General features: G+C 37.4%; 1 protein-coding gene across 4 annotated transcripts in view; it reads left to right on the top strand.

Moving 5' to 3' along the window:
* COL14A1 (collagen type XIV alpha 1 chain) overlaps nt 1–14,861 on the top strand; it is a 257,258-nt gene that overhangs the window by 125,075 nt on the left and 117,322 nt on the right. For all 4 annotated transcript variants that reach the window (XM_032252681.1, XM_032252674.1, XM_032252687.1 and 1 more), the window contains exons 23-24: nt 4,279–4,395; nt 12,050–12,196. In XM_032252681.1, coding sequence (XP_032108572.1) covers nt 4,279–4,395; nt 12,050–12,196 — 264 coding nt within the window. The remainder of the gene's footprint in view (nt 1–4,278; nt 4,396–12,049; nt 12,197–14,861) is intronic.

Below are 14,861 nucleotides of genomic sequence, written 5' to 3' on the forward strand. Positions count from 1 at the left end.
ATTCCGAGTAGTTCGAAGTCCTGGTTGGCAGGCGAGATGTCAGTACCTTGCCTTGAAATACACTTGATGACTACAGATCGGATTTCCTTCTGGAAAGTCTGTGTTGGCATTTTTCAAAGGAGGTGAAATTTTCCAAACAGCCTGTAGCCCGAGCTGGCCAATGTCAAAAGTTGGAGCAGGAGGAGGTTTGTCTTTTCTCAGAGCGGTCACTCCACCCCCTTGCACATGCACACACACCATCCATCAAAAGTACATGCCACACCCCTCTAAGGACTTCCTTCTCTAGCCTTTTAAGGGTTTTCATGTTGTCTGCACACCATCTGGGACTTCTCATTGGCATACACCACTCCCAGATGCCCAGGCGGTAATGCAATGTTTTCCAAATTCCAGCACGTATGTTCTATATTCCTGAAGTTTGTTATATCTCTACATGATCTGTTTAATATATTTATTTGGATTGACTTAGAGTTTTTGACCTAAATCCTTTTCAAAATCCATGTAATTACCCTAAACTGCAGATCAGTATTTTTATTAACATATTAAAAAAATATTTTCTCCTCTACTAGCTTTTTAGCTAGATATTTTAAATTTTTATAGATATCCTAGAGATTTCAATATGAATCCTTAGCTTATTCCAGTCTACCTTAAATTACTGCTTTTTTTATTTTTATTTTTTGCCACTGAGTTTAGCTGTGTCGCCAGGCTAGAGTGTAACCTCTCTCTTGAGTTCAAGCGATTCTCCTCTCTCAGCCTCTCGAGTAGCTAGGATTACAAGCACGTACCACTACGCCCAGCTAATTTTTGTATTTTTGGTAGAGATGAGGTTTCACCATGTTGGCCAGGATGGTCTCGATTTCCTGACCTCGTGATCTGCCCACCTCAGCCTCCCAAAGTGCTGGGATTACAGATGTGAGCCACCACACCTGGCCAAATTACTGCTTTTATGGCTTAAGAATTTTTAATGATGTATAGTACCTTCTCCCTCTTTGCTGCTGTTTTTCTATCTATTTTGTAATTCTATTATAAACTCCCTAAGATACTATGATTTTTGTTTCAAATACTCACTGTTCTTTCATTTTTTCTACCTTTATTAAGGCATAATTGGCAAATAAAAATTGTAGTAGATACATAGATCTGCAATCTTCAATGTGATGATCTATGTTTATAATGCATAATGACCACAATCAAATTATTTTTTTGAAGTATACATTTTATTTTCTTTTTTGATAGTCAAATGACATCTTCATTATTTTTTTATTTATTTAAAAAATTTCAATAGCCTTTGGGATGTAAGTAGTTTTTGGTTACATGGATAAATTCTATAGTGTTGAATTCTGAGATTTTAGTGCACCCATCACTGGAGCACTATATGCTATACCCAATACGTAGTCTTTCATCCCTTACCTCGCTTCCAAATCTCCCCCTCAAATCCCCAAATTCCATTATATCACTCAAGATTTTAAGTCACATTTTAAAACACACATTAAAGATAACACATAAATGACGCAAAGAAAAGTGGTTTGGCTGTGTGCTCATCAGAATAATCCTGAGTGCAATCAACAGCACATGCCCTGCCCTTGAGATTGTATTCACGATACTATCAAAAGGATAAGCCTCAAATCTGCTGCTTATCAGTGTGGCCTTGGGCAAATTGCTTAACTATCCTCAGCCCAGGCTTTTTAAATTCTAAAATGAAGAAAATAATAAACATCTTTCAGGCTAATTGTGAGGATTGCAGAAAAATGTATGTAACGTGCTTATAATGTGGCAAATATTCAGTGAATCACCACTGTTATTATTGTAATGATTGGGCTTTATGCACTTGGCCTATATCTTACTCTTATCCCTAATAAATAATTAATCTAATCAATGCTGTCAGTCAAGAGTGGGCTATATATTAATCCAGAGCCCAACATTTCCCGATTGCATATAGGGCCAGCCCTTTTACAGAGGAGGCGTCCTGAATTCTCTGTCATGGAATAGTTAAAGGCTAGATATTGAATAAATTTATCTCGAAAGAAATAGTCTCCATCTTCCACAGACCTAGGAAGCCTTTGGTTGTGCTTCTGATCTTGTGCTTGACTGTTGATGGGATCCTGTTGTGGTTTCACTAATGAAAACTCCAAGTATTTCCCCTGTTGTGCTCCTGTAGCAACCTCACAGCTTTCCTTCCTTACACCACAGCATCCCCTGTAGCTAGGATTACAGGTGTACGCCACGACACCCAGCTAATTTTGTAGTTTTAGAAGAGACGGGGTTTCACCATATTGGCCAGGCTAGTCTCAAACTCCTGATCTGAGGTGATCCACCTGCCTCGGCCTCCCAAAGTGATGGGATTACAGGCGTGAGCCATGGCGCCTGGCCCTATGATTTTTTATTGGTCTCTTTTCTCCCTAGTCTTTCTTGTCTTTTTCTATCCTCTTTTCTCTTCTCCCTTTTTAATTCTGTTTCCTCTCTCTTCTCTCCCTTAATAAGTATATAGAGCATTCCAAACATATTTTAAAAGACTGAGAGTGTTGAATTGTTTTATGTTCTTGTCCTTAAAATATAAATTAAGTGGGTTTATTATTTATTCCCTTTCTTTCTCCCAAGCAAAAGAAAACCTCCCACGATGGCAAATAATATAAGGTATTTTAAAAATATTTTGTGTGGTTATATAAATTATTAACTGATAAAACTTATATAAATTAGGCTGGGTACAGTGGCTCACCTCTGTAATTTCAGCACTTTGGGAGGCCAAAGCAGGTGGATCACCTGAGGTCAGGAGTTTGAGACAAGCCTGGCCAATGTGGCAAAACCCTGACTCTACTACAAATACAAAAGTTAGTTGGGTGTGGTGGCATTCTCCTATAATCCCAGCTACTCAGGAAGCTGAGGCAGGAAAATCACTTGTACCCAGGAGGTGGAGGTTGCAGTGAGACGAGATTTCTCCACTGCACTCCAGCCTGGGTGACAACAGCGAGACTTTGGTAAAAAAAAAAAAAAAAAAAAAAAGTTATATAAGTCAATTAACATTAATTTTATTTGTTTTTGTTAGGGGAAAGAGGGATTGTTTAATTGGCTTTAGGGAAAAAAGTCTTCTCTCTCTGCTATAACAGAAAGGAACAACGTAAAGGTGTAAATTGTAGTTAGACAAGATTACTTCTACCATCTTGAAAAGATAATCCTCAGGTATTTTTATTTTGTGAGTAAGCTAAGAGAGAGAAATAAGAGCAAATGATATGAATGGAAGTCAGAGGTCACTAGGAAAAGCAAATACATTGATTTTCCGCTTGGATCCAAGTGATAAACACTGGATACTTACTCTTCTATTGTCTTGGCAAAACAATATTTTATTGCCTCCCCAAACAACCATTTCGCATATCGCAGTGTTCTAAGATTAGTTGGAACCTACGTATTTTTAAAATAATTTGTGTTACCTGTGTAAGATATTTTTAAATTTTCAAGTGTGTTCATTCAATTGTATTTTGAAGACCACTCCTTGTGAGAGTGTTCCTGTTTGCAGAACACCTCCGTTTTGTGTATTTTACTCTTCTCTTTCTCAGCCATGGCTGTCTCATCAGCTGCTAAGTACATACTGTATTTACTTCTTAAATTAGAAAACTATTATATGTTTACTGTGTAATATTCAGAAAAACACAAGTAAATAAAGGGGATAAGATTTAAAATAACTCCAAATTTAAATTTTTCCTTTGCATCTGGTCTTTTTCCTATGAACATGTATTTCCTCTTCTATTTAAAATAGCAGACAGGGCCAGCAATGGTGTCTCATACCTGTAATCCTAGCACTTTGGAAGGCTGAGGCAGGCAGATGGCTTAAGCTCAAGAATTTGAGACCAGCCTGAGCAACATGGTGAAACACTGCCTCTACTGAAAAACAAACAACAAAATTAGCTGGGTGTAGTAGCACATGCATGTGGTCCCAGCTACTCAGGAGGCTGAGGTGGGAAGATTACTGGAGCCCAGGAGGTTGAGGCTACAGTGAGCTGAGATCATGACATTGCACCCCAGCCTGGACCACAGAGCAAGAGCCCCGTCTCAAAACAAACAAATAAATAAACTAGCAGACAGACCACATCATGAAATATGTTTTGCACCCTGTTTTCTCGAGTGATAAAACATTTATCTTTTATACACTAACTCATTGTAAATTGATGGATTTCTCAGCTCTGAGTACGCAGCTTTGAATGAAAATTTTTCCAGAAGTTAATTTCAGATTCAGGCATGCTTGTGATATTGTCTGTAGTGTGACACAGCTTTGTTTCTGTTCTATTCCAGTGTTCTTGGGTGTTACCAATCTCCAGGCCAGACACGTTGAAATGACCAGCTTGTGTGCTCACTGGCAGGTCCATCGCCATGCCACAGCCTACAGGATCGTTATAGAATCCCTCCAGGGTAAGTACAATTCATCACTTATGTTTTTGTCAAGCATTTGTGTGTTCGGTGCTTTGCACACCCTTGTGGACAACACACAAGTAGCGTTAGGCAAGAGCCCTCTTGTCGAGGAAGCAATTTGTATGGGCCAGTCATGCAGCATATGGAGTCAGGCTGGTTGGGTAAGCAAAATACTAACCCTCTGCAAAACTCCCTTTTTCTTATCTGGTAATGGGTAAAACCATGGTGATGATTTTGTAGAGTTCTGTGAAGATAAAGCCGAGACAGTACAAGTAAAGCGCTTGCAACAGTGCTTTGTGTACTGGAAGCACTCCAAAAATGTTAGCAGCCAGGTATCCAGGACTAGCATACGTTAAAATTATATTGTGCTATAATGTTGGTATTCACTTTCTAGGGATCAAGTTTAAATTTGATGTTTTTCTTAGTATTTCTTCTTTTGGGGAAAATTGGCAAAAAACAAACCCTCATTTCAGAGAAGCTGTAATATATCTACACCATCATGAACAAGTTCTTCAGCATCACAGTTCTCATGTACGTCCGCAATTTGGGAGTCTGTTCCAAAGCTGAAACAGTAAAAATGTCCCACCGTCTTCATTAAAAATATCAACAACAACAACAACAAATGGCCGATTCCCCGAAAATGAATATCCAGGGCCCGTTAGTCTTCTTTTCACACTATCAGCATGGACACTATTCAGAAGATGAAATCAAATAGAGAAAATTACTAAATCAGATTTATATTAACAATAGAAAGATAATGTCAGCCAGGTGTGGTGGCTCACGCCTGTAATCCCAGCACTTTGGGAGGCTGAGGCAGGAGAATTGTATGAACGCAGGAAGCAGAGGTTGCAATGAGCCGAGATTGCGCTACTGCACTCCAGCCTGGACAACAGAGTGAGACTCCATCTCAGAAAAAGAAAAAAGATATGTCTTGTTATTTTGTGGGATTATAGGAGATACTAAAGAATCCAAAATGAATTTTTAAAATATTCCAAACTTGGGAGTAAAATTGTTAAAAATGTAGCCTATTATTTCTGGACAAATGATCTTGGTTTTCACATTTCAGAAAAGCAAAAAGACTTAATTATTTCTAGTCCAGATAAGACTGGGTATAGTAGCCCATATCCCTGACTATAACTACATTCAAAATCCCTAAATCCCATTTTTGATCCAATCCGTAAAGTGAAAGTGTAGTTTAGGAGAGCATTGAGCGCATTTGGAAATATGTCCCTGTAGAGTAAGAACTGAGATAGGTGGAACACACTAGAAGAAATTCCTCCCAACCCCAGTCAAGATATCATTACAAGAGGCATGCAGCACTACTGCTTCCTTGAATCCCTGTATATGATGTAAGGATCCTTCCAGGCTGACATTGGCTTGACATTAGGGAGTGGCATTAATCTGGAATAAACATTAAGGGAGAGAAAATCAGGATAAGTCACATGGATTTTGTGATTGTGTTAAATATGATTTATGGGATGCCAGAAGCAGATAAAGCACAGGCAACAATCTGAGGAACAACTATGAAATCTTGAGGAGTTATGTTTCATATATTTCTATAAATCACACTTTAATATAGAAGAGTTGACATTTAGTGGTATTTGTTAAGGCTAAAAAAAAATACTAAGCGTAATAATCGTCCTCCCAAACTATCCCATAATACTTTTATCCTTTTATATGATTTAGGAAATTGAAATGAAGGGATGTGGGTTCCTGTAGATATTTGTTGCCTTTCGTAAAAATTTATAACTACATATGTTGACACAACGATGTATAAAAACTGGCTTTATCAGTGGAACCAGTAAGACTCATAGCTTTTAAAATTAAATGCTTTTAGTTTAGCATATTTACAAAGCAGCTTTGAGACTTTAATCAGAGGATATGATTGATTTGTCTAATAACATTGATCTGGTCATCGAACACTGCAATAAGCTCTTTCTGAAGCCAAGATATTTGCTGGCAAGTAAATGAGTCCACATTTGCTTTTTATCTTCAAGTTAAGTGAACTTGTACTCCCTCAGCATTAGTTTTAGGCTGCCAGAATTTTTTTCAGCTGAACCTTTATAGTCTTAATTGAATAAGAATGAAAAAAAGTGTTATTCAATTTACTTCTCATCAACATTTGTTGCTGAGAGATTTATGAAAGAGAATTAGCCACATCTCATTCACCCAGTTGTCTTTCTGAATATTGTTTATCAGCTGGACAGCAAAAGATTCTAATTGACAGCTTGAAAAGGAATGCTGGATGGAGGAGTGAGTGTGGGGGTGGCAGTAGGAAATGTGTTTAGATATTTTAAACCACACAGTTTAGATCAAGGAATAGTCTTTCTACTGTGGAATGGAGAAGAATTACGTTGAGTTTCATAATCTTAAAGAGAAATGTGGTCACCATCCTGAATCACTGCCTTTAAAGGATTTGTGGTAAGATGCCCATTCTTCATGGGCAGATGAGTCCCAGACCCTCAGGTGTTTTGACTGTAATGTTGGCTATATTTGCTGTCTCTGGAGAAATTTCAGTCTTTCCACCCCAGGCAAAGGCGATACTAGGAATAAATGAGACCCAGTTTCCCCACGTGTTGGAGAAAAGCTTTATTCCAGTTGACCTCTTTCTGAATGCCTCTGTCAAATCCCTACAGTTTGATGGATCATTTTTTTCCATTTTTTCCCATCTATTTTTTCATAGCTTGGGCATGTGCATTTTTATTCTGAGATTGAGTCAGCGATGAAGGACCCCACTGTAACCACAACTGCTGGTCAACTTTCTTCATTGGGCTTCAGCTTCTCTAAAATTATTTCATTCCAGGCTATTTATTAAGTGAGTCAGTAACTGCAAAATTGCAAGGTTTTTGTGAGTAGAATAGCCACACTGTATCATTCAGGTTTGTTTATTATATTCGCAGAAATCTAGATGAAAGAAACTTAAGCAAAAGGGTCTTTTATTGGCTAGTATTCTGAGAAGTCCAAAAGTCTCTGGCTTCAGGCACATCTGGACCTAGATGTTCAGTGTCCTGAAGATAAAGTCTTGCTCCTTCTTGTGTTTTGCTCTCCTCTGCCTTCGTTTTCAGCCAGCCTCTGAGTCAGATCCAGAATTATATTCACCCAGCTTCCAGCTTACCAGTCTTGGTGAAAAGACAGCTTCTCTTTCTCAATACTTCCAACAGAAGTCCAGGAACTGACTCATATTGGCCTGGTTTGGGTCACATGCCTCTAAATCTGTCATTGAGTGCAAAGGCATGAAATAAACTGACTGCTTGGACGGGTTGCCTTCCACCCCTGTATCTGGTGGTGGTGGCAGGAGGTGGGGTTGTTATCCAATCTTCCCCAAACCATAAAGACCAAGAGTGAGGAGGAATGGATGCAAAGCAAAAGATTTCAGATACAAGACAGGCAAAAACAACAGATGCCATTTACCCGTGTAAATATTATGACATTTTTATGGCCAAGAAAAAAAAGATTACCAGAAGGACAAGGTCTTCTCAGGAAAGACTGAAATAAAATCTGCTTTTGAGTCAGTCATCCATTTGCCAAATTAAATTACAGGTTTTTGGTTAATCCTAGGACAGTCCAAAGTGAGAGATTTTTGGTTGGTCTTGGTAATTCAGAGCCCTGTGAGAACCTCCATTCGTTCTGCAGAGGCTCTGGGACTTTTGTCCCTCTCTCCAGCTGTTTTGGAGTTGCCTTGGCACCTAAGGTTGCCTTCAAATTCATGTATTTATTAATTCATGCCAGATAGGTCCAAACACTTTATTCCCACCCTAATCCCCACAACTTGATGAACGTCTTTGTAGCCTGCTTAGATAAAGGTTCAGAGGATGCTCCTCTTGCCCCTATTTAGGTGCCGAGACATCAGCTTTGCAGTATTATTTGTTGAGAAGGATAGAGAATTGCAGCATAGTGGAGAGCCTGCCTTACCAAAGACCAGGTCCACAAAAAAAAAAAAAAAAAAAAAAAAAAGATCTTATGGAACAAAACCTATTATCAAAAGTAAACTTTTTGAAGCAATGACATTATGGGAAGTAGAATTATTTACATTATACAATTCTATCAGAGTAGTTTCCTGGATGCTGGATATTCGTCGCTTGTGGAACTCATTTTGGTGAGTCAAGCTGGTGGCTTATTATCAGCACAACAATAATCCAGGGAACAGATTTAGTCTTGCTTCCTAAGAAAGAGTGCACAAATAAAGGCAGATTTTTTTCCTCTGTTCCAAGAAAATAAATTAACTTCCTGCTTTTGGCACAAGGGGTTGAGGAAATTAGTCACCATTTGGTCAGTTTGAATGTTTTCCTTAAGGCAAAGCCAATAGGCCTGAATTGCACATGCCAAAAGCAACATGGATACACCCCCATTCATGTAACCCCTCTTTGTTAGTATTGGGAACCAAATTGATACTGTTTGCCATTAATCTTACAATGCTTGTTCCAGTTTTCCAATGGCTTATAGATGTATTATTTTAGCAGTAAGATCTACTTATATTCTATTTTCAAGGGTCTTTAAAGTACCTGAGTTTCTACCTGAAATAGGAAATGACAGAAATGCTCATTTCCAGAAGTGACTCCTGGAGAGTCCCTGGAAGGTTTGTGGAGGTAGATCAATACGATCCATGCATAAAATTCAGGAAATGTTTGTATCACAGGTGGTTCACAGAAGCTTTTAGGAGGCTCTATGGGATAGCTAAGGGTCAAAAAGAAACAGTTGTGGGATTCTGAGCCTGGAAACTACAGACTAAAGTGCGAGCTAAGCGAAGCAGAACAATGAGTTCACCAAATTTTACTTACTATCAAGCCCATTTCATATAATATATAATCTCACAGACACTTTAACAATTTTAAAATGTCATCATTTTGCATAATATTACAAACAAGAAATGATTAAAGTTGACAGTATTTACTCTGAACAAATATATTAATAAAGGTTCTACTACAAAGTTCATTTCTGAAACTCTAATATTCACAATATATAAAAATACATTTAAAATTCTATTTAACAAATGGCTTTAATTCATTTTTATTTTTTAAAATTTGGATTTGTCCATAGACAAAATTTAAAACAACATGTATCATGTTTATTCTGATATATGCATATTGTAATATACATATATTTGCTTCAATATATGTATGTCAAAATATAGATTGAAATTTAGCTAGGTTTGTTACTTATAAAATAGACAAAAATCGTCATGGAAAATTTTTGCATTTTATACTTTAAAAAGCATCTGGCATGCTTTTATATTTTCTAGATTCTATTTATTTTTTATAAACTCTTCTGCAAATAACATTTTGAAGGAGTGGATAGTTCTTTTTAACCACTAAATAATATGCATAATATATTTAATCAATGCAGTTTTTTTAATACAAGTTTTTCAATTCCTTTAAATAAAGCTTTATGAAGGTTTGATTAAACACATGCAATTTATGGGTAAAATGATCAATCTAGATGGAAACTTGAATAACTGCTTTTTCATGGTAGCAGTGATTCCTCCTCTTAACCAGTTGTCCATTGAGTAAAAACAATGACAACAACAGCAGTCTATGCCTATGAAGAAAACACTTTTGAAACTCTTCAGTAATGAAAGCCACCCAAGTAGGCTCTGTGGAGTGATAAAGCACTGAGTCATAAGGACTCCTCTTCTGATCTCTAGGCATCATGTTTGCATATTTCATATGCACTCAGCAGCTCTCAGATGGTTTCATTTTGGAAAACTATGTATTTCAGTTACATTCATTTAGAATATACTAGTGGAAATTAAAGCAACATCCTCTGGAACTGAACTTTAGAGTTCTGAATTCGGGGGCGGGGGGGCGAACAGAAGTGGGCCAGGGGATAGAAAAATACACTTAGGTAGATGGAGTAAGTTTTAGTATTCGATAGTATGGCAGGGAAATAATAGTTAACAAAAATTGTATATTTCAAAATAGCTAGAAAAGAATTGTAATGTTCCCAACACAAAAGATAAATGTTTGAAGTGTTGGATATCCCAATTACTTGATTGGATCATTACACATTGTATAGAGGTATGAAAAATCACACAAATCCCCAAAATAGGTACAACTATTATCTACCAATTAAAAAAATCTCAGTTCTGCTGATTAGAATGACCTAAAGGAGTTATTAACTTTTTTGACCTTTAGCTTCTTCTCTTTAGATTGTAAATAATTATAAATGTTATAAGAATTAAACGAGATGGTACATATGAAATTCTTAGAATATTGCCTGGCAGGTGATAAGCACCATTAAATGTTGGTTATTATTATCTTTATTGCTGTTGTTGTAATTAAATATCAAGCACAGAACCTGGTATATAGTAAACTATCAAGAAATGATGAATACATATAATTAATCCAGATTCCTCAGCCTCAGGGCCTAAGGACCAGTACTAGTTCTTCCAGGAGATGCACGGCAATTTTGCTATGGATGTGGGAACAAAGAAAGGAGCCAATAGTTAGGTCTCTAGAGTTCTTTATGCCTCTGTCATGGTGGGGAAAAAGACAGAGAAGGTGCCATGTATTGGCTGTACATGACATGTCTCCTTGGTAGATCAAAAAAAAGAACCAGAAATTGAGAGACTGAGCTCTGCAGCACATACAGCCCTATGCTATGTAAGCACCATGACTTTTTTCTCAATTAAGGGATTTTCAGAGTGGATGCAGGAAATTTGGAGAGCCTCCTCTGAACTCCCTGGGAATGTCTTTTGCAATTGAAGGAAACCATTGGTGTCAGTTAAAGGCCAAAGCTGAGAGGGAGATACTGGGCAGTGTGTCCCAGTGCTGCTGCAAACTCTTGCCTGCAGTTGTGGCAGATTTGAAGACAACCTGGACCCATGGACCAGGGCTTCTCAGACCCATACCTGTATCTTTAGACCATTGCCTAGAAGGGCATCCTGTTGGGTGATAATAAGTTATATGAAGCCAAAAGGAAGTATCTTTTTATGTTATATAACATTGGACTGCATTCAGAGAATCATGTTGAATAAAAGGGAGTTCAGATTGTAAAAATATAGGCCGGGCATGGTGGCTCATGCCTGTAATCCCAACACTTTGGGAGGCCAAGTCAGGTGGGTCACCTGAAGTCAGGAGTTTGAGACCAGCCTGGCCAACATGGTGAAACCCCGTCTCTACTAAAAATACCAAATTAGCCGGGAATGGTGGTGTGCACCTGTAGTCCCAGCTACTCGGGAGGCTGAGGCAGGAGAATTGCTTGAACCCAGGAGGCAGAGGTTGCAGTGAGCTGAGATCGCACCATTGCACTCCAGCCTGGATGACACAGCAAGACTCCATCTCAAAAAAAAAAAAAAAGAATTTACAAAATAAATAAATGGCCTCACATCTGCACCTGTCCAAAAGATCAGTTAAGATGTGTACATATAATTATTTCCATTAATAGTTCTCCATTAAGTATAGAGTTGATCTCAGAAGTCTTTTAATAATAACCTTCATTTATGGACATATAAAATGTGATTTTCCATAGAAAAATACCAGTGAGTATATTAACTCTTAGAAGGAAGATACAGTACTTCAAACAAATATGACTCATTCTGGAGTTATCTGATGTGGGATACACATGTGAAATATTTCAGAAGCAAATCATCTACGAATGGCTGTTTTTCAAAAATTTCATATGTGTATGTTTTTGTTTTGTTTTGTTTTTATTATAGATACACAAAAGCAAGAATCCACTGTGGGTGGAGGGACAACCAGGCATTGCTTCTATGGACTTCAGCCTGATTCTGAATATAAAATCAGTGTTTATACAAAGCTCCAGGAGATTGAAGGACCTAGTGTGAGCATAATGGAAAAAACACGTAAGTCATGTGTGTTCTCTCCTGATCCCTCTTCCCATCAACACAGAATTTTAGGAATCCTATTTTGAAAAAACCTTATCCCATTTAGAAAAATATTAGCTATTGCTGTCCAGGAATATACGTAATATAAGTTTTGATTCTCTTATTCAACCCCAGAATTCATTGCATATGGCCCACTGATGTCATCAGCATGGGTTTTTAATTTCCATTCTCCATATGTGTTTCACAAGGGACTAGAAGACCACGTGATAGCAAAGCAATGGAGACAATGACTTATATTGTGATCCAGATCCATAAGGAACATTTGTGGTATGTGGAGTGTGAGATGCAGTTTGAGGACTGGGCTCTGACATTAAAACAATGGCATATTACCACAGCCATGAGGATGGGAATGGAGCCAAGATGTTCCAACTGGCTGACCCTAGAGTTACTGCTTGCCTAAGATGCTCTTGTACTTTTTCCAAGCTGGCTGCAGATGTGATGCTCTGAAGGAAAAGGCAAAGTATAAAATTAAAACAAAGCTCTTTTTACATGTTCCAAAGAGCAAGGAGAGTGTCAGCTTCTTGAAATGGCTTCTAGTCAAAGATTCCTGACCCTGGGTCCACAAACATTGAAATGGTTTGAAATGTAGTAAATTCTGGAGGACATCTGTGTGCTTAACTCAATATCTTGAATTTAAACTTGAAATTCCGGGAGGATTTGTATCTGAATAGGTGTTGGACAATGGGCTTTCTTGGTGACCCATCTATCACGTACATGGCAGTTAGAAGGGACTACTGCCTATGTATAGCTCTTCCAGCCTCTCTGGCACTTGCAGAGGGAAATCATGCATGTGTGACCTTCAAAAAGAGAGAACAAAATATAATGAATTAAATCATCTTCTTTTTTGTAATACAGACATTTTATTTTACCACGCTTAAATATGCAGTGTTTTATATTCCACATATATTTTTGAGGTATAATTTACATACCATAAAATTTAAGTACACAGTTCAATGATTTTATACATGTACTGTAATGAGTTTTATAACTACTCCTACAATTCAATTTTAGGACATTTGCATCAACCCAAAAAGCCTTTCCTGCTGTTTGCAGTCAATCTCCTTTCCCACCCTGAGCCTCAGGCAATCTACTTTCCTTTATTATGCATTTGCCTTTTCTGGACATTTCACATAAGTGGAAATATACCATATGTAGTCTTTTGGATCTGACATCTTTCACTTGGCAGATGTTTTTGAGGTTTATCCATGTTGTAAATTGTGTCAGTAGTTTGTTTCTTTTTATTGCTGATTAGTATTCCATCTTATGGATTACAGATCATATGATTTTGAAGTTAATAGGAAACTAGTAATCCACCAGACTTAGAGTCAAATGGTTTGGTTGAGGATCTTGTTCTGCACCTTTCTAGCATTGTGACTTTGGGCAATTCAGCATCTCTAAGCTTTTCCGTCATCAAGAAAATTAAATACCTACTCTCTTGCCTCAAGTGGTGGCGGTAAACATCCAATAAAAAAAATACTTATTGAAGAGCTTTTCAATGTGTATCTCGTTAAGCAAGTACTTTTTGTCATCACCATTATTCTTAAAAGTCATAAACTTAAGGCTAGATCTCACTATCAGGCATGTTTTCTCTGGGCCATACTTTTTTAAGTTTTAAAGTAGTTTTTGAAAAGTCAGAATATTGGGCAATACAAAGTATCTTCATGGTGCCAATCTGCTGGAGCCAGCTAAAAGCTGTGTGTTTAGACAGTGCATGTGCTCTTAAGTTTGCTACTGCACCTTCATGTTCACGCTAAGTTCTTTGCACTTATTCATTGCTCACCTGACCGCTAGTAACATTTGTGTTTAGGACCCCTGATCTACTTCAGCTTCTCCTATCCTTGGCCCCACACTGGTTAACTAACTAACCTAGGGTTAAATCCAATTTGGATAGCTCTGTTTGATGTAAATATTTTCTTCATGTTGGAGGCATCTGTCTCCTTGTAGCTTCTACTCATTGGCCCTGGTTCAATCTTCCGAAGCAATGCAGGTAAAGACTATTCCCTCTTTATGTGACAGGACCTCAGATCCTTGAAGACAGAGACAATCTGTATGCCACATACGGAATATAAACATGTGTCCCCAGTTCACTGTGGTTCTTCTGAACCAAGAGATTCTTTGGCCAGATGTTCTGCCCAATCATATTAATCTGGCTGCCATAGCCTCTTACTGATTTCATTCTTGATTTATTGACCCAACTTATGAGATGCCTCTATTTTTCATATTAAATAAGATGCACAATCATTAAGATGACTACTTCCAAAAATTTTAAAATTAAAAAATATGACTTTAGAAACAGGTGGGGCTTTTAAGAAAGTTTTGCAATTCTAGTTACAAAAAAATTTCTCTTTTTTAATTTTGAGAGTTTTTAGCTTCAAAAAATTGTCTTTAAAAATAACAGTGATATATATTCATTATAGCAAAACAGAAATGTATAATGTGCATTGTCAACCTCCTTATTTCCTTGTTTTTCCTTTTCAGAAATATTTCCTTTTCACACACACACACACACACACACATTTGTGAAGAATAAAAAGTATATAATATGAAATATAAAAGGTATATGTGTGTGTGTGTGTGTGTGTGTGTGTGTTTATGTATGTGTACTTTTTATTTTTCACAAATG

Source organism: Sapajus apella, unplaced genomic scaffold (assembly GCF_009761245.1).
Source record: "Sapajus apella isolate SASKATOON/1434 unplaced genomic scaffold, GSC_monkey_1.0 scaffold3, whole genome shotgun sequence".
NCBI lineage: Eukaryota > Metazoa > Chordata > Mammalia > Primates > Cebidae > Sapajus > Sapajus apella.